The sequence below is a fragment of the Bradysia coprophila genome, chromosome IV, assembly GCF_014529535.1.
Source record: "Bradysia coprophila strain Holo2 chromosome IV, BU_Bcop_v1, whole genome shotgun sequence".
Lineage (NCBI taxonomy): Eukaryota > Metazoa > Arthropoda > Insecta > Diptera > Sciaridae > Bradysia > Bradysia coprophila.
Window position 1 is genome coordinate 13519651 of NC_050738.1, and position 17998 is coordinate 13537648.

Consider the following 17998-nt stretch of genomic DNA (forward strand, 5'->3'; position numbering starts at 1 on the left):
ACCGTGAAAAGGTTTGCCAAGACATACAAGATAATTTCGAATTGAAATTTATTTAATAAAATGGCATTTAAAAGAGAACATGATAACGTTCTGTGCTTGAGAAAGACTTCATGTGATAGTCAGTGGGAGCTGATTAAATCGAAATTTATCAATTTTAACAAAATAAATACAGCAGGAGTTGTGTAAGTTTACGATATCTTCTCGTACATCCAATCTTCTGGGGTAACTAAAAGCCTTCTATTCGGAATCGCCAGATCCTTCTTCCCATCCTTCATTTTTTGTACTATAAACATTAAGTACTTGTAATCTAACTTTAACGTTCATCTATGTATTCAGTGCTTCTGTGAAATCTCTCGTACAGAATGAGGTTGGTATCACCCGTCGTATCCAGACCAGCGACAAAGCTTTATCAGAACTTCTACTCGATGGCAGTGAGCTAATATCTAACGTTCGCGTCGCCAATGACAAACGTGAAATTGATCGTCGCAGAAGCGAAAAGAAAATCAGGGAAAACTTGCTCACAGACTTGCGGAATGAAAGTGTGGAAGCTGAGAAAAAATTTGTCGATTTAAAGAAACGTTGGCAGGAGTTGATTGGTTATAAAGAACCGATGGGTTTGTATGAGGGACTGGAATTTCAAAAAAATAAAATCGAAGATCTTATGGCTCAAAAGAACGGTGTCATTCAGCAGCTGCATGATGCACTGGATAATTCTAATCAACGGTACTATGAGGATCAGGAAAAGCAGGACGCTGATATCGATTGTTTGATCGAACGTATCGACTCGCAAGTGGAAGTGATGAAGCGAGCGTATCGTGAACATTTGGAATTACTACAAAAGACAATCGATGACGAGAGAGATGCATTCAAAAATTCGGAAACTGAGAAATGGCAAAATTTGTACGACACTAGGGAGGAGTACGAACAGAAACATATGTCCAGGAAGAAGGAACAAAGTGCCGAATATAATTTGGAAATAAAGAAGATTGCACTGGAACATGAGGAGCTCATTAGGTCGACGAAAATTCGTTTGGAACGCGATAACGACGAGTTGCAAATTCAACTTCAAAATGTTAAGGCTGAGATTATGCTCAATTCGGAGAAACTCTCGTACAACCATCATGTGCTTCAGAAACGTTCGGACGAAAATGTAATAATTAAGGGTCAACAGAAGAAGCGCTTGAACAAATTGAACAGCCTGATTGCAGGTTTGAAAGCGAAGATAAAAACCGTTAAGGATAACGGAGAGCACGATATTTCGAAATTAACCGTTGATGTGATGCGACTTTATACAAATATATTGGAAATGGAAGCAAAGGCAGCAATTTTTGCAGAAGTTAATGATGAAAAGGTTGGAGCTTTGTTTTGAGACTATATTTCTAAAGATTTAATTTTTTAATGGGTTTGTCCAGTACCACACTGTATGGGAAATGAACGACAAAGAGGTGAAAGCCTTGCTAAGAGACATACTGGCTATTGATAAAGTTATATTCGATCAACAACTCGGAATAGAATGGTATGAGCCGGATAACCCTTTGTTGGCTAAAAAGGATCTAGTATCGTATAACGAAGCTCTGAAATTAGTGGAAAAGGTTCGAGGTAATTCATTTTATAAACATTGACACGCTTACCAGTGAAATTGAATTATCCGTGCAAAAAACTCCCTTGAGTGGTACGAAGGAAACAAAAACTGAAACTTCTGCTTATACACGAAATGAGGAGTTATTCGATGTTTCAGTCGGAAAGACAAAATTCGTCTTAACCGAACTCACTATCCGAACTTAATTACTCTTCTCATTTCGGTTATAGTTAAATCTTCGAACCCTGCTCGACAACAATGGAAGATTCCTTCGTCGGAATCTGATTCGCAGAAGAAACTTGATGTTTTAAAGCTAGTATCGCAAAAAATTGCGAGCAACGTTACTTGGCTGATAGACCACAATTTACCACCGCTAATGGATCACAGTTCAGAGGAAAGGAATTTCATAAAACTTGATAACGTTTTTGCGGTAACAATTTGCTATCCTATTCCGATTCGTCATTAAAGTTCACTCAAACTCGTAAATAAATTTATCAGTCCCTAGGCATCTATGACATAACCAATGCAGCTCTGTTGGAATCATTTTTTCTTCCGTACATTTGGTGTCCCAATTGCTCGTCGCCATGCTCACCGTGTTCTTCTGAACAGACGAAATTTGTGAGTATATCTGCTTGCGAAGAAATCTTGTTGGGAATATCAATCGAATTGATCATTTCAAATTTCAATTAGGATTGTGATGACCATTACCTCGTCATCGATTCAGCGAACATTGTGCCGGCGATAAGGGAATACATAAAGAAATGCTACCATCAATATGTGAATGAAAGTAGTTCGGCACTGTCGTATTCCGGCACAACAATTTGCAGACTGATGAAGGCCAGTGATGTTTTCACCTTTTGGAAAGCGTACACGGACATGTTTTCGGAAATCAAAGAGAAAACTTGGATAGCGCTTGAGATAGGTCTCGGTCAATATTTGCAGGTTTGTTGTGTCCGGTCGTAACAGTAAAAGGGATAAGCCCCGTCTTTTTTTTCAGATATTGAAGAAAAGGGATAAGCTGGACATGGAGTGCTCGTTTTTACGGAATCAAAATGAGGAATTGAAGCATTTACTGAAAATGTACTTACCGGAAACATAAATTCAGCGGATAATTATAAATAACTCAACTTGATAACCTGAATAACCACATCAGTTAATAAAAATCTTTTCAAACTGATTGAGTTGCTTCATTTCAAATGTGTCATAAAATTTTCATTCGAAGTGGCGACATCTGCATAAATGTCATAATCGAACGAAAAAAGAACGATAATGTCAAAATATTTGAACGAAACAAAATTAACGAAGGTAGCTGTCAACGCTGTCAACACACAAAAACATTCTGATCAAAATAAACAGACGCGATTTCAACCAGAAACATTACCTGATAGCAAAAATGGTTTGTGAAAAATGCGAAAAGAAACTGGACAAAATAATAACGCCTGATCCGTGGAAAAGTGGCGCCCGGAATACGACAGAGTCTGGCGGTCGCAAAGTCAATGAAAATAAGGCACTCACAAGTTCGAAAAGTCGATTCAATCCCGTCGATCAATCGTTTAAGCCGTGCAGGTATGTTTCTTTTTTGTCATTCGTAGAGCTCAGCCCGATCACGGAAACTATTTTATTTTACAGAATTTGCCGTTCAAAAGTCCATCAGATTGGGTCTCACTATTGTCAGGCGTGCAGCTATAAGAAAGGGATCTGTGCAATGTGCGGCAAGAAATTGCTCGATACGAAGAGTTACAGGCAGAGTGCTGCGTAGGAAAACGACTACGGACGATTTCATTTAAGGATAAGTGTGACAGAGTGTGTGGTAAACAAGCGTATGTATATTCTGAACTTTGTACGAAAATGTTAACAAAATTATAAAAAAAAGATTCTAAAACACTAGCCTGAGTCATTTCCTTGTGTTCGCTTTTGGCACCACTCATACCTCCGCTGGTAAATCATCATTTGGTTGCTGTTCTGTGGCTGTCGCTTTGTCTTTCTTCTTTTTCGTCGCATAACTGAGACCATCTTTATCGAAGTCGAGCGTCATTATTCCTAAGTCACCGCTGTACCGATTCTTGGCAACTTGAAGATATTTTTTACCCCGAATGGCGGTCAAACGTTTATCTTGTATGATAAGCACATTATCCGCCTCTTGTGTGGCTTTGGCACCACCGAATATCGAACTTGTGGTCAATTCCTCGGTATCACGTTCCTGTAAAGTAACGAGTTATCAGATCGATCATCGCCAACGAAAGACGCAAATGAACTCACCTTCCTCGGATGAATGACAAGCGTAACATGGCAATTTTTCTTCGTGGCAAATGTACGAAACGCTCCAATGATTGAATCTTGTTTCCAAAATCGATCCATGTGTTTCGCCTCATCCGCTGTGCCCATCATAAACTGTACATTGTCGATGATGACATGGTGGATGTCGTGCACGTATTGTGCATGCTCAATGGTATCCATTACAATTTTTATCGACTGTTGACCGTGGAACGTCATGAAAAACATGGGTAATTTCTCGAAAGCGTCGGCCCAATGATTGAAATCCGATATACTGCTATCCAACGAGTGGCCGGCCATTTGTCGAAGTAGCGTTGATGCTAATCTCGTGTTACGAATTTCGAATGAACCCCAGAGCGTCGAAACACCCTGCATGGCTAGATCTAGCGAATACTCTGACATAAACGTTGTCTTTCCGCATCCCGTTGGACCGGTTAACACAGTTAATTCACCTTTCCGATGGCCTCGCAGTAATTTATTCAAAATGGGAAACCGTTTCCATTTCACCCCTTGCACTTTATCGATATTTTGTAAATCGCTCAGCACGTCTTGCCGCAACGACTGAAACGTTGTGATGGATTTGTGCAGAATTGGCTGCGCTTTGTTTAATATTGTTTTGATGTCAATGGAGTCCAAAGAAGCTCTATACGGTGTCGGATGCATTTCGGTGGGTCGAACGAAGAGACATCGCTTTTCGTCTAATTTCTTGGCAAAACTGAACGCCATGTCCCATCCGACGGTGTCGTGATCGAACCAAAGTATTAATTTTTGATATGTTTCGAAATTGAGAAGGCATTGTTGAGGTAGCTGCTTTAAGCCATGTGGAAGGCAAATGAATGTGTCTGTAATGTCGGAAGTTGACTTTAAAAACGTTAATTCGATGAAAGCTTATGATCAAATCTTACAATTTAACTTTTGTGTGGCTAAGGCCAGCATATCAACAATCGACAGCACCACAATAGCTGATGTGAAGTCTTTTTTACCCGACTGTGATTTCAGCACACCAAAACTTTCGGTTTCCGGTAACGTTTGTTCGGCAACATCATTCCCAATTTTATACAATCGCCTATAACCAACCACAACTCCATCGACATCTTTCAATGGAAAATACAATTCGTTGGACTCAGTGTCGCACAGTACGGAGAAATTTAGCAGTACACTGTAGGGAATCGTTTGCAATTTCAACGATTCCATTACTTTGATAACTGCTTTCTGTTCCAGGTTAGAAATGGATGTTGCATTGATTGGTTCAATTGGTGCTGAAATTTTTGGCTTGGACTTTTCAAACAATTCTTTCAGTCTTTCACGTTCCTTGGTTGGTTTCCCTGTTTTCAAAAAGAATTTTTCAACGGAACTCCATCCACTAACCAGTTGACACGATGGACACACTACATTCCCTTCGATCGAGAAATATGAAACAAAAAATTAGAGCTCGAAACTATCATGGAAAATCCTCATCCGTCCTATGTACCTGATACTTTGTTGATGTAAATACTGCTAGCGGTTTTACCATCCGGAAAATCACACACAGGGCACAGTGTTTTGATGAACGAACAACCTTCGGTCGCTTCAACACCGGCTGTTTTGAGCGACCGACGAATGGTTAACACAGAAGTGGATTCGTCAATTATTTTGAATTTTTCACTACAATACTGGCGTTGAACGAATTGATTGGTCCGTAATGGACATGGTACATTTTTGCTGATTTTATTATTATTAAATCTAAGATTTTGAACAATGTACTTCAGCGAATTGGCCAGAAGCATTGTTGATTTAGCAACCGGTACAATCGATGTTATGACAAAGTATTTACCATTTCAAATCATGCGTTTCGAAATATTAAATGATAATTGAACTGTACGTTACATTGGCATTGGATTTAATTGATAATGCATTGTTTGATGCAATTAGATATTCAGACGGCGAAATAAAAACAGTCAAATTTTTTGGTTATGTCTTGTTGTTTACATTCTTGAGCCCGCATTTATTTTCGTGGTAAGTTGTACAAGAATGAAAGAAAATGATGGACTTAACTGCTGAACTGACGGTTACTTTTGTCATTATTGTTGTAACATTCAAAGTTCTGAAAGAACAGGTTAAGACAACCACGAATGCGGGTGACACCAAATTTTATAAACAGATATAGTGTGAGAAATCAACTTGAAGAAAATATTTTTCTCGAAAATTCAGAATTTTGTTTTTGTTAAGTTCCATTTTACATATAAACTTAGCAGCCGTTGACGCAATTGTGTGTCACCGCCTTCTTGATCAACTCAGAGTTGTCTTCACCTGTTCGTTCAGAACCTTGGTAACATTAGAGTTTTCAAACTTTAGCTAAAATTACGTAGGATATGTCAGATATGTTGCTAACAATAACTAGAAAGATTAGAATTGGAAAATAAAATTAGAATTTCCTTCAAAGATTTTTTTCGCGAAAATATTTACATTTTAGTGAATAGATGTTGATGAGAGCGAAGGATATATAATTTGGATCAGTTATTTTAACTTGCCTTGGAAGACAATGAATATAAACAACTCAGGTATGGTATAATGTCACCTCGGAGGAAATACCGATTTTAAAAACGGATTCTTCATTCTAACACACCGATTTTCATATTTTTTTGACAAAAATAATTAGTGCGTTCAAGATAAATCGACAGTATTTGAAGAATTGGCCAAGGTAAATATATGGGCGGAGGTAATGCCATTCAATAGTTCGTTTTGTGTTTCACAAAATGTTGTGCCTATCACAAAACAGATGGCCCAGGTTTCTAAGCAATTTTGTTATTTTAAAGACAGGGAGAGATGGCGTTTATAGCAAACTTTCGTGCCACTGCACATCTGATTCGGTTGTATATGGCATTACCTAGGTAATTAAAATGGTTGACTAAGATTTACTTGTGTTACAAAATGTTGTGCCTATCACAAAACAGATGGCCCAGGTTTCTAAGCAATTTTTTTATTTTAAAGACAGGGAGAGATGGCGTTTATAGCAAACTTTCGTGCCACTGCACATCTGATTCGGTTGTATATGACATTACCTCCTCACTATATTTACCTTGGAATTGGCCATACCTGGTATGTACATTATTTGCAAGGCTGTATACTTTGGATGTATCTGTTGGAAGATATGTCAAAGGCCCGGATACATTTTTAAATTAAGAAACTCGTATTTCGGGCATTCTCAAAATATTGTCACATTTAAAAGATTTTACAAAAAGAAAATCTATGAAAATAGCACTTTCCACTCAATTTCACACTGAAATCACATCCACTCTGAAGTTATCCAATTCTTGTGAAATATCGCCAAAATCGACTCGCCAAAATTTTGAACTTCGCCAAAGAAAAATCGCCACAATATTTACAATGAGAAGAATCGTCAAAAAAGTAGAGCCAAAATAGGAAGAACCACCAAGAAAAAATTAAGAAGCGCCAGGAAATAATAGCACATCTTTCTCAACAGTGTGAGTAAAAGGCGTGACTGAACATTAGGTTCAACTTAAAATCAATCGCCTCCACGTCAATCTACATCATCATGTTAGTATAGCAATATATTCATGGGTTCAATCATTTTGTTATAAAAGTACCAGAATGGAACTTTTTAATTTTTGTTAGCGCTACATTTGAACTCAAACAATGGTTTAATTCTTCATTCAAATTCCTTGCGTATAAGTTGTCGAAAACTATCACGATCAATCAGATCATATCACTTTCAATAAATTTCAACTATACCCGCATGCATTGATCCTTCGTTTTTGTTTCTAGATGAATAATCGTAAAAATAACGGCGCAGGCGGATCAGGTCAAAACAGAGGGCGTGATGGGGGAAGCAAAGGTATTTTTTTATCATTCAGAGAGTATAATATTAGTAAGAATCGCATATCAGTCAGATTCATTTTTTAACGAAAATTTTAAAAACATATTGAAGCTCCGCGATTCGAGTAATGAAGTTTACTACGAAAGAGGAATGTGATCTAACAGAACGTAGGAAGCGACCGCAAAACCTTTATTTACAAAAACTTAAGCTTACTACGTTCTACCAAAAGTCTTTAGCAGCCGCACCGCACCCCATAACGACATTTGTTGGGTGCTCAGTCGGGTTCTTTCTAGAGATGAGCGGGCCGCCCGAAATACATCGGCCCGACCCGACCCGACCCGGCCCGATCGGGTTCGGGTCCGGGTTTTGAAAATTCATTCGGGCCGGGTCGGGTCGGGCTTTGAAAACAAAAATTCGGGCCGGCCCGACTTAGAAATACAAAATTTAAAGTAAGATAATAAAAGCCTATAAAGCATGAAACACTAACTTATTTTATTATTTTACTTCGCGTATAAGATTATTGCAAAGCTTTTATGCGTAGAAAATTATTTTTCATTAAATTTCTTATAGTAAAAAAAAGTCGGGTCACGTCGGGCCCATGATTTTTTCGGGTCGGGTTGGGTCGGGCCGCGAAGAGAAAAGTCTCGGGTCGGGTCGGGCTCGGGTTCAAAAAATTGGATCGGGCCGGGTCGGGTCGGGTATTGAAAAAACGTCGGCCCGCTCATCTCTAGTTCTTTCTCTAATTCAAGATATTATTCCGTTGACTGTAAGTCATGGGTTTTACGAAAACAAATACACCGTACATAATACGTTCACTATGATTAAAAATGTATGGAAATGTGATGATAAAACGTTAAATGTTAAAATTTTGTGCCCTTCGTTAACACGATAACTGGAGCAAAGTTCAACCGATTTTCAAAAACTTTTTTTTTATTCGATGAAGCATTGAAATCCTCAGGTCAAGTTCAAAAATGAGTGGTATCGGTTCAACCATCTGGTAGTAGTTCTCGAAAGAAGCCTTTTCTGCCCTTTGTTAACACGATAACTGGAGTAAATTTCAACCGATTTTCAAAAACTTTTTTTTGAATCGACGAAGTATTGAAATCCTCAGGTCAAGTTCGAAAATGGGCGGTATCGGTTCAACCATCTGGTGGTAGTTCTCGAAAGAAGCCTTTTCTGCTCTTTGTTAACACGATAACTGGAGCAATTCTCAACCGATTTAAAAACAAAATGTTTGGTGGAGAATGGAATCAATTCCTGAGGTTAGGTTCTAAGATAGATTATGTTTCGAAGATTTTCAGTGAAACTAAACAGAATTAGATCATCAATGAGAGATTTATTAGACCGTTCTAGAAGTTCTTCTTCTAAATGCGTTTTTATGGCGATCAACATACAAAATTACATTTCATTGAAATAAATCAATAAATCATTGTCAATAAAAATACTAATGAGAAGCTCAGACAAACAGTCAAGGGATCTGACCCACCCAACAGGTGGGGTCTAGTTAATAAAATTGTTGTTTTCAAGATATAGTCCATTGAATGTTGATATATCAACATTCAGTTGACCATATCTCAATTTATCAGCATTCAGTTGACCCATCGATATAATATAGGGTAGACAGTATATTATATCGATGAGTTGACCATATCTCAATTTATCAACATTCAGTTGACCATATCTTGATTTATCAGCATTCAATGGACCATATCTTGATACATCAAGAAATACGCAAATGTTCAAATGTTGATCTAAATTTCTTGTGCTAACTTCGGGGACATCTAAATTCAATTTCCTTATGGTTTACATTTTCATTTTCAGGATATCGAAACCATAATTTCCCCATTAATCAAAGAATGGGTCGTGGATTTGATCACTCAAATGGCAATCGCAATAAGTAAGTAAAACTTTTCTGCATTTTTTTCCTAATGTGTGCCACCTGTGAAAAATCAATTCATGCAGACCTGTCTACTACGACACAAGAAAGGAAATCAACAAAGTGTCAGTATAACTAAAATGTCGTCGTGGATGGTGAAGAGCAATGAATCTATAATTTTTAAATAAAAAACCACTTGACATGATTGTGTTAAGGCTTACTCATCGAATGCTAAATAAAGAAATCAATTCCATTTTATTTGATTTTTTTTCCCAAATTCACAGTTCTGGCCAGCCCTTCAACGCTTTCGGATTTAAGCGTTTGGCAGAGTTTCTAACGCAGACTAACGATGAAGTGCTAATGGCACTCGATAAGAGTACAAATAATTTTTTGCAAAATTTGCGAAAAGAATCCAACGAAGATACGATGATTCTGTTGATTCTCATCGTAGGAGAAAAAATTTGTGGCGAAACGTCACTACATGAAGTGCAAAACAATCTGGTGGCCTTATCTATAGATCCGTCGTTTTTAGAGAAAATTCTCAAGTTTACATCGCAGATTCCATCGTTGCGAGCAGACGAGGCGAACAGGTAAAAAATGGTGGAAATAAATGCGCGAACAAATTGCTTCGACGTCATTTTTACCTTTTTTCAGTGACATCACAGTCGACCGAAGTCATACTCGAATCTTGAACGCTTTATCAGCATTCTACGGTCGACTTTGCGCTCGAATGCCGGCTTTCGCTGCAGATAAACTGCTGCCGTACATTCAAGGAGCCCACAACATAAGCGAACTGCTGTCGTTGAAGGGACTAATAGAGAAAGAGAAATCGATCGAAATCGAATCCAGATTCGATGCCTTGATACAGGAAATCGAATTGACGAAAGAGGCGGCTAGACAAAATTCTACCGCAGAATTCCAGACGAAGATGAGAAAACGGCAACAGATAACACCGGAAGATCGTGACAAATTGTATCAGATAACTCCGGACGACGATTTTCGTAACATGTCGATTATTCCATCGAAAGAAGAAATTCTCTCTGACGAAGAACCGTTCTTACGGCCAAATTTAATCGACGGTAAATATCCTTCTGCATTGACGTACTTGGACGTACAGTTTCGACTTTTACGGGAGGACTTCCTAGCGGTTTTGAGAGAATCGGTGAAGAAATACTTTTTGATGAATGCGTAAGTGGAGCGGTCAAATTTTTTGGGGGTAACAATATGCGACTGTAGCAATGTATTTTTGTAGGACCGATCACGATTCCAAGAACCATCGTCCGCATCCTGGAACAGTACGGATTTACCGTGACGTAAAGTTGCACAAAGTCAATTGCACCACAGACGTGACGCTGTTTACAATGAAATTTTCGACCATCAACTTGAAAAGAGTCAAATGGCAAAACAGCAAGCGACTGTTGACCGGCTCGTTATTGATTCTGACGCCAGATCGTTTCAAAAACATTTATTTCGCCACTGTAGGACGACGGGATGAGAAAAAGCTACCGCAAGGACTAATCGACATCAAGTGGGAAGGCATTCGACCAGATACCTACAATAACGTCACGTTTCTAATGCTCGAATGTGAGGTCTACTTTGAATCGTATCGGTAAGAATGCGAGCTCTGTTCGACCAATTGAACGTTCGCTATTCACTCAATTCGTATGTCACAGGCATACACTAAAGGCACTTCAAGATATGGCAAAAGCGTGCCCACCTCTCTATGATCGACCGCGTCTTCAAACATACAGAATGTCCAAATACATTGTAGACGTCACTACCAATGTGATTCCACCGCCCGAGTATCTTCTCACCCGTGACTGGAGCACGGCAAGCATAAATTTTGAAATGATTTTGCAATCGAACCAGGAAGCAATCAATTTGCGTAAAGCTAAAAGGGAGCAAGAGAAAGATCCATCGTTCATAGATGATGGACAAACTAAAGTGCCCGAATTACAATCTTTCAAGATTAATCCTTTGGAATTGGTCAAGTGGCCGTCAGCGACTGAGCTCGGAATGGATTCGCCTCAATATGTCGCTTTTCAGTCAGCCATAACACAAGAGTTGGCTATCATCCAAGGACCACCAGGTAAATTATGTCCTTTTTTGTTCGGGATGTTGAGTTCATTGATTTATAATTTTGGGCCAGGAACTGGTAAAACCTACATTGGCTTGCAAATAATGAAGTTGCTGTTGGCGAACTCTCTCGGAACTTCTGACAGTCCCATCTTGGTCGTGTGCTACACAAGTGAGTTTAGTTGCAAAACATTTTGGGGAAATAAAGAAATTCTATTTTAATGATTCGCATTCGTAGATCATGCACTGGACCAATTTTTAGAGGGAATCATTGCAATCATGAACTCATTGAACATTAATCCGTATGGGAAGTTAGTGCGCGTAGGTGGACAGTCGAAAGTTGAAGAAATTCAGCAGTACAACATTCGCAACATCAGAGATGATTACTTGCGCCAGAGAAAGTATGATGACAGCTATGCCCAACTTCGTAACCGATCGAGACATCAACTGATTTTGCTACAGGATCACCGATCCGATTTGAAAAGTCTTTTCTCCGATTTGAGTTGTCCAGAAGGAGTTGTAAACTTTAGCATACTGAACGCACAAATGCAGAAGCACGACGATGAATTCAGTTTACATTCGATAATTGATGGTGAACTTGCCGAAATTTTCTTCAGTAGAAATGGAGCCGCCCTTTTCAATTGGCTCCAAATGAATAACCATCACTTCGAATTCGACCATTTTTCGGCCGAAAATATTCTCAAACGTTGGTTTCGTGTTACTGCCACTGGTATGGCTAACGGTAGACAACCAGAAGTAAGCCAAGAAGTGGAGACACCTGAAGCAGAAAATGAAGATGAAGAGCTTCGTAGAATTTTAGACGCTCACCGAATGGAAGAAGAAATACTGGAAGAGGACAGAAAATACAAAGCAGAACGGTTGGAATACCATTTTTGCTACAGACATGGAGAAAAATTCAAATCGGCAGAAGACGAACTATTTGCTGAACATCAAATTGCTCGCCAACAGAACAATCACCAAAGAGCCAGATATTTGGAGGGACGACTGTACGAATTAACGTTGCAGAAAAAAAAATTTAATAATCAATGCGCGTTCATGAAGGCCTTTCTGCGAAACTATAAAGACGGTCGAATTAATTTACCGAACGTAACACCCGATTCGCTAGCCAATGATGCACATTCAGTGTGGCAGCATACGATCAGTGAAAAGTGGGCAATTTATTTCTACTTCATTGACAAAATTAAAAAATATTTGCTCCAAGAAATCATCAAGATCGAAGCGGTTATAATGGATGCACAGAAGAAAATGGACGAAGTTAAAAATCAAGGCGATGGATTTATTTTACAGCAAGCGCAAGTAGTTGGCATGACTACCACTGGCGCTGCTAAGTACAATACTGTACTGCGTATGATGCAATCGAAAATAGGTGACAATTCATTTAATGGAAATTCCATTCGAAATTTAATTTTACGCATCCGCTTGTTAGTGATTGTCGAAGAAGCCGCCGAAGTGCTTGAGTCCCACATCATTACCAGTTTAACGGAACATTGTGAACATTTGATTTTAATTGGTGACCATCAACAACTCAGACCGCCAACAACTGTTTACAAACTGGCCAAGGATTACAAGCTGGACATATCCCTGTTCGAGAGATTAATCAAAAACAACATCAAGTGGCAATATCTTCGGGTTCGTGAGTATCGAGTCGGATGTTAAAAAAAATTACTTTCATTCGCTTACAGGCACAGCACCGAATGCGTCCAGAAATTTGTAAACTGCTGGTACCCACAATCTATCGGGATTTAGAAAATCACTCAAGTGTCCACTTCTATCCTCCGGTGAAAGGATTTCTAAAAAATATTTTTTTCATCAATCATTCCGACCCGGAAAAGGCGGTAACTGTTTTTTTGAGCTTTTATCGAATAACGGAATTTTTAGGAGATTTTTCCAACATTTTAGGACAATGATTCGATGACAAAGTCGAACGAGTACGAGGCTCGGTATATAACCCAACTGTGCCGTTATTTGATGTTACAAGGCTACCAATCCAGTCAAATAACGATATTGACCACTTACATTGGACAAATGTTTTTAATCAAACGGGTAACGGTCAACATCCTACGGACTGTGGCATTGGCCTGAAAATAAATGAATTTTTTTGATTACAGCTGCAGATGGACGAAGGCGACACATGTAGAGGTGTTCGGGTCACTGTTGTCGATAATTTTCAGGGTGAAGAGAACGATATCATTCTTTTGTCACTCGTACGAAGTAATGACGAGAATAAGATCGGATTCTTGCGAACCGACAACCGCATCTGCGTGGCACTGTCTCGAGCAAAGTACATAAACTATTGTTGTGCCGTTTAGCTAATGGAACTCACGATTGACTTTGATGTTACAGGCAAGGCTTGTACATAGTTGGGAATATGGATTGTCTCGTCAATTCGCCATCGACCACCTGGAAGAAAATATCCGACGAACTAGCCGAGCAAGAAAGTATTGGCCCCGGACTGAAGTTACGTTGCCAAAATCACAAAGAAATTATCGAAATAAATTCGCCGGAAGAATTCCGACAAAAATCACCCGAAGGCGGATGCACGAAGATGTGCCCTGGTGTGTTGCCACGATGCGATCATGCGTGCCGTAAAATCTGTCATGTGGTTGACAGTGAGCACCATGCTTATGAATGCAAGGAGAAATGCGAACGACATTGTCCCGATGCGGAAAAACACCGATGTCCAAACGTTTGTTCGATGTATCCTTGTCCTCCTTGTCGAACTGCGATGCGACGTACTTTACCGTGTGACCATGTGATCGAATTACCGTGTCACATTGACATCCTAACATCCTATTCGTGTATCGTAGTGGTTCTGAAGTCGCTGGAATGTGAACACATTGTTCCATTACCCTGCTGTGTACCAGCCGAAAGTCATCGCTGTACAATAAAAGTGGACAAAAGCTTGGAATGTGGTCATACGAAGATGCTTCCGTGCCATGTTCCAGCAACAAACTACCAATGTGTGGAAATCGTTACGAAGGATCTCGATTGCGGTCATAAAGCTCCAATGAAATGCATCGATGACGCCTCCAAGTTCAATTGCCGATATCCTACTGTTCGACTTCTATCCTGTGGCCATGAGCAAACGGCACCTTGTAACGACGATATTCCAACCATTAAATGCGAAACGCAGTTGGACAAAGTGAAACCGGACTGCAATCATGAGGTTCCTCGCTTTCGTTATTCATTCGTAGTTGTGGTCAATAGCTAATGATTTGCATACAAAATTTCTAGGTAAAAATCCCATGCCACCTGTCCGATGACCCGAAGAAATGGATGTGTTTGGAGAATTGTGACACCCGCTTGAATTGCGGTCATCAGTGCGTGCGCAAGTGTCACAATCTTGAAGATCGAGATCATCTCAACTATATATGTACGAAAGTATGCGCTCGCAGCTGCATCAATGATCACAGCTGCAAAAAGAAACATCCATGCCATGAGATCTGTGACCCATGCAAAATATCGACCAAAAAAACACTCGACTGCGGTCACGACATCACTGTCAAGTGCTTCGAAAATATTGCAAATCGTCGGTGTGAGGAGTCTTGCCAACGCGAAGCATTATCTTGCGGACACAAATGCTTGAAAAAATGTAACGTGCCTTGCGAACCGTGCACTGTAAATAATTTAATTTCTTTTGTTTTGCCACCCAAAGTCAACTCTAACTCTTTGTGTTGTAGACATTGACGGAGAAGAAGTCGATCGACTGTCCACACACTTTCAAGGTTCCGTGCGACCAGAGAGCAGAAAAGTCAATTTGCGATGAACTGGTACCTTCGGATAATTTTTCTCTTTGTGGTCACATTGTCAAAGTTCCGTGCAGAATTGCGGACACTTGTTCACCCGAAGATTGTTTACAATATTGCCGTCGACCTTGTGGCTACAAATTCGATTACGACGGCGGTTGTGGACACACATGTGAAGGTGATTGTGCTTCATGCTGTCAAGGAAGAATTCATGTTAAGTGTAACAGTAAATGCAAACGGATTTTGGCGTGTGGTCATGTGTGAGTAACGGAATCCCCTTTTATGTTGGAATTGATGATCGAACTCAGTTCTGTATTCAGGTGCAAATCTCCATGCTCAAGTTTATGTCCTCCATGTTCAGACGCATGCATTTTACAATGCAAGCATTCGAAGTGCAAAAAGACTTGTGGTGAGCCATGCATCGACTGCAAGGTGATTTATTTTTAAATTGATTGAACGTCAGAATACGAACCTAGTGTTCTTTCAATATTAGGAACCTTGCAAGTGGAGTTGTGAGCATTCGCAGTGCAAAAGAAAATGTTCGGAAATGTGCAACCGAAATTGTTGTGATGAACCGTGCAAGAAAAAAATAAAGTGTGGCCACGATTGCATTGGCAGTTGTGGGGAACCATGTCCACCGTTTTGCCGCATCTGTGAAAAGGACATTGTTCAGGAGGATTTCTTCGGATTCGAAGACGAGGAGGATGCAAGGTATGCGGTAATTTTAGAAACCTTCTCTATTGCAGTCTAGTCCTAGCATTTGGTTAAATTCTAAGAAACCATATCAATGTTTGCCGTGTTGACAATTTTCAAAGAAATTTTGATTGCTTCACAGATTCGTGTACTTGGAAAATTGTGGCCACATCATTCACCGAGAGTCGATGGATACATGGATGGCACAGAAAACTGAAGAGAAATCGGAAAGCACTCAGATAACTGTGAAGCGATGTCCCAAATGCCAAACGATAATCACAAAATCTGTTCGGTATGGGAACATTATCAAAAAACAGTTCAAAGAAGTGCTCCGAATCCGTAAGAAAATCTTTGGCAATGATCGAACACAAAAGGACACCCAGCTAGTGGTTGCTAGAAAAATCCAATGCCAGAGCTTTCAGCAAGAATGTCAATTTGAAAATGTCCGAGAGTTTTTGGAAAAGAATCTTTTTGTGATGAAGAAAATTAAGGTTCGACACGGTCACCAAATGGATCTCCAACTGCTAGATGTAAGTGGTTTTCGGTCACTCAAATTAGTTGCAAACTTGATCGATTTCAAAAAATAGGTGGACCAATATACGTTTGAGAGTTTGCACAACATCGTGAGTTGGTGGGAAGAGGCCGAAAGAAATATGAAACCCAACGAAGTAACCGAATCACCGCGAACTCGACAAGTCATTAAACCACTCCCTAAAGTGCTGGCTACTAAGCAAGATTTGATTCCGGATTCCAGAACGGAACTATTGAACATGTACAAGCAACTCTTCGGAATATTGCTCTCCCGGAAGTTACCATTGAGCACTCATGAAATCAATGACTTTGATCAGGTTGGGGGACGAGTGAACCAATTGTTTCAGAACTTCCGGACGATTACAATTTTTAACGTTTCAGGAGTTCGCTAAAATACACGACGTTTATCGTTTAGGACTTCGCCGTGGGATCGACAATTTCGATTCGTTTGCCGGTGCACTTGAAATGCACAATGTAGTGCACAGGCACTTAATGCAAAAAAGACCGTACGACGAGGATAGGCAAAAGGAAACTCAAAACGCTTTGACGGTAAGTTCTATCGATAAAGCAAAGACCAAAGTAACTTTGATATCAAATTGTAGAAGCTGGAAGAAATTATAAAAGTCGGATGGGTTGGCTTGGTGCAAAAACGCACTTCAGATGCTCGTAAAAATCGAGAACAGATTTTCGCAGCAATGGGTTTCCGTGGAAATCATTGGTATTCTTGCACCAAAGGTCACTTGTACGTCGTGGCCGATTGTGGAGCTCTCAATCAAAGCGGTACTTGTCCGGAATGTCGTTCTACGATTGGTCGTGGTTCTCAGAACATCGCTGCTGTTCGAGATGAATCAGCCATTCAACAGCAAATAAACAGTGTTGTTGACATTTTTCCGGAGACGTATTACACTCCAACCTTCCAGGATCGTTTTAGGAATGCAGATCGTGGTCGTATCTACAACAAACGCGACCATAATCGCCGTGGAAGAAGAAATTGATTTGCGATGAACAAGCACCCTAATTGTAAACGATGAACTCACACGGCAATTTTAATGTTTTTTTAATTTTACTTTTTCGACAATAATAAAATAAAATGGTTTTAGATTACCAAAGCGATGATTTTATTTAAAGAAAGAAAAGAAACCGATGGCGGAAGCGCTCCTGACGCGTCAGGTTGTAAGTTTCCATTGATGTTAAGTACTGTGTACGGACATAGAACACAAGTTTCAATTTAAAAATAAGTCTGCTAGGAGTCCGGAGATAAACTTATTATTCGATTTTTTTTAGGTATTGTTAAGAATTAAAAGTAATAATTTTCATAATTTGTTAGAAATTTTAAGAATGTTAAAATTTCGCCTATTAATACTGGAATTCAATTTAACCCATTA

The 17998-nt window shown here is 39.5% G+C and overlaps 4 protein-coding genes across 5 annotated transcripts; 3 read left to right on the plus strand and 1 right to left on the minus strand.

Annotated features, from left to right (window-relative positions):
* The first annotated feature begins 28 nt into the window (after positions 1–28).
* LOC119066090 (dynein regulatory complex protein 1 homolog) lies at positions 29–2747 on the plus strand. The gene is made up of 7 exons (XM_037168362.1): positions 29–182; positions 337–1351; positions 1413–1599; positions 1810–2009; positions 2078–2197; positions 2270–2521; positions 2577–2747. The coding sequence occupies exons 1-7, from the start codon at positions 61–63 to the stop codon at positions 2676–2678; spliced, it is 1998 nt and encodes a 665-aa protein (XP_037024257.1). The 5' UTR covers positions 29–60; the 3' UTR covers positions 2679–2747.
* Positions 2748–2872: 125 nt separating this feature from the next.
* LOC119066092 (cysteine-rich PDZ-binding protein) lies at positions 2873–3463 on the plus strand. Its single transcript, XM_037168364.1, has 2 exons — positions 2873–3145; positions 3209–3463. The coding sequence occupies exons 1-2, from the start codon at positions 2973–2975 to the stop codon at positions 3336–3338; spliced, it is 303 nt and encodes a 100-aa protein (XP_037024259.1). The 5' UTR covers positions 2873–2972; the 3' UTR covers positions 3339–3463.
* A 19-nt stretch (positions 3464–3482) lies between these two features.
* LOC119066091 (twinkle protein, mitochondrial) lies at positions 3483–5859 on the minus strand. Its single transcript, XM_037168363.1, has 4 exons — positions 5325–5859; positions 4759–5250; positions 3839–4695; positions 3483–3779 (listed from the first exon to the last, which is right to left on the minus strand). The coding sequence occupies exons 1-4, from the start codon at positions 5617–5619 to the stop codon at positions 3504–3506; spliced, it is 1920 nt and encodes a 639-aa protein (XP_037024258.1). The 5' UTR covers positions 5620–5859; the 3' UTR covers positions 3483–3503.
* A 3337-nt stretch (positions 5860–9196) lies between these two features.
* LOC119086047 (NFX1-type zinc finger-containing protein 1-like) lies at positions 9197–17703 on the plus strand. 2 transcript variants are annotated; one of them, XM_037196622.1, is made up of 21 exons: positions 9197–9286; positions 9492–9567; positions 9831–10136; positions 10201–10734; positions 10799–11155; positions 11220–11635; positions 11696–11794; positions 11861–13009; positions 13070–13272; positions 13326–13478; positions 13543–13686; positions 13752–13924; positions 13987–14809; positions 14878–15261; positions 15324–15649; positions 15710–15821; positions 15883–16100; positions 16225–16612; positions 16670–16930; positions 16995–17162; positions 17216–17703. In XM_037196622.1, exons 2-21 carry the CDS (start codon positions 9527–9529, stop codon positions 17606–17608), a joined length of 6648 nt encoding a protein of 2215 aa, XP_037052517.1. In that variant the 5' UTR covers positions 9197–9286; positions 9492–9526; the 3' UTR covers positions 17609–17703. The 2 variants fall into 2 exon arrangements, with proteins under 2 accessions (XP_037052517.1, XP_037052515.1); XM_037196620.1 differs by lacking the exons at positions 9197–9286; positions 9492–9567 and having other exon boundaries at positions 9688–10136.
* Positions 17704–17998: the final 295 nt, after the last annotated feature.

Excerpts from the sequence above, each read along its gene's own strand:
- LOC119086047 (XM_037196620.1), top strand. The coding sequence starts at position 9,748 with ATGATTGTGTTAAGGCTTACTCATCGAATGCTAAATAAAGAAATCAAT. Across the intron at positions 11,795-11,860 it reads CTTGGTCGTGTGCTACACAA|ATCATGCACTGGACCAATTT; the intron begins GTGAGTTTAGTT and ends TCGCATTCGTAG. Across the intron at positions 13,273-13,325 it reads TCAAGTGGCAATATCTTCGG|GCACAGCACCGAATGCGTCC; the intron begins GTTCGTGAGTAT and ends ATTCGCTTACAG.
- LOC119066090 (XM_037168362.1), top strand. The coding sequence starts at position 61 with ATGGCATTTAAAAGAGAACATGATAACGTTCTGTGCTTGAGAAAGACT. Across the intron at positions 183-336 it reads ATAAATACAGCAGGAGTTGT|TGCTTCTGTGAAATCTCTCG; the intron begins GTAAGTTTACGA and ends CTATGTATTCAG. Across the intron at positions 2,198-2,269 it reads CTTCTGAACAGACGAAATTT|GATTGTGATGACCATTACCT; the intron begins GTGAGTATATCT and ends AATTTCAATTAG.
- LOC119066092 (XM_037168364.1), top strand. The coding sequence starts at position 2,973 with ATGGTTTGTGAAAAATGCGAAAAGAAACTGGACAAAATAATAACGCCT. Across the intron at positions 3,146-3,208 it reads CAATCGTTTAAGCCGTGCAG|AATTTGCCGTTCAAAAGTCC; the intron begins GTATGTTTCTTT and ends TTTATTTTACAG.
- LOC119066091 (XM_037168363.1), bottom strand. The coding sequence starts at position 5,619 with ATGCTTCTGGCCAATTCGCTGAAGTACATTGTTCAAAATCTTAGATTT. Across the intron at positions 5,251-5,324 it reads TTACATCAACAAAGTATCAG|GGAATGTAGTGTGTCCATCG; the intron begins GTACATAGGACG and ends TCTCGATCGAAG. Across the intron at positions 3,780-3,838 it reads TTGTCATTCATCCGAGGAAG|GAACGTGATACCGAGGAATT; the intron begins GTGAGTTCATTT and ends GTTACTTTACAG.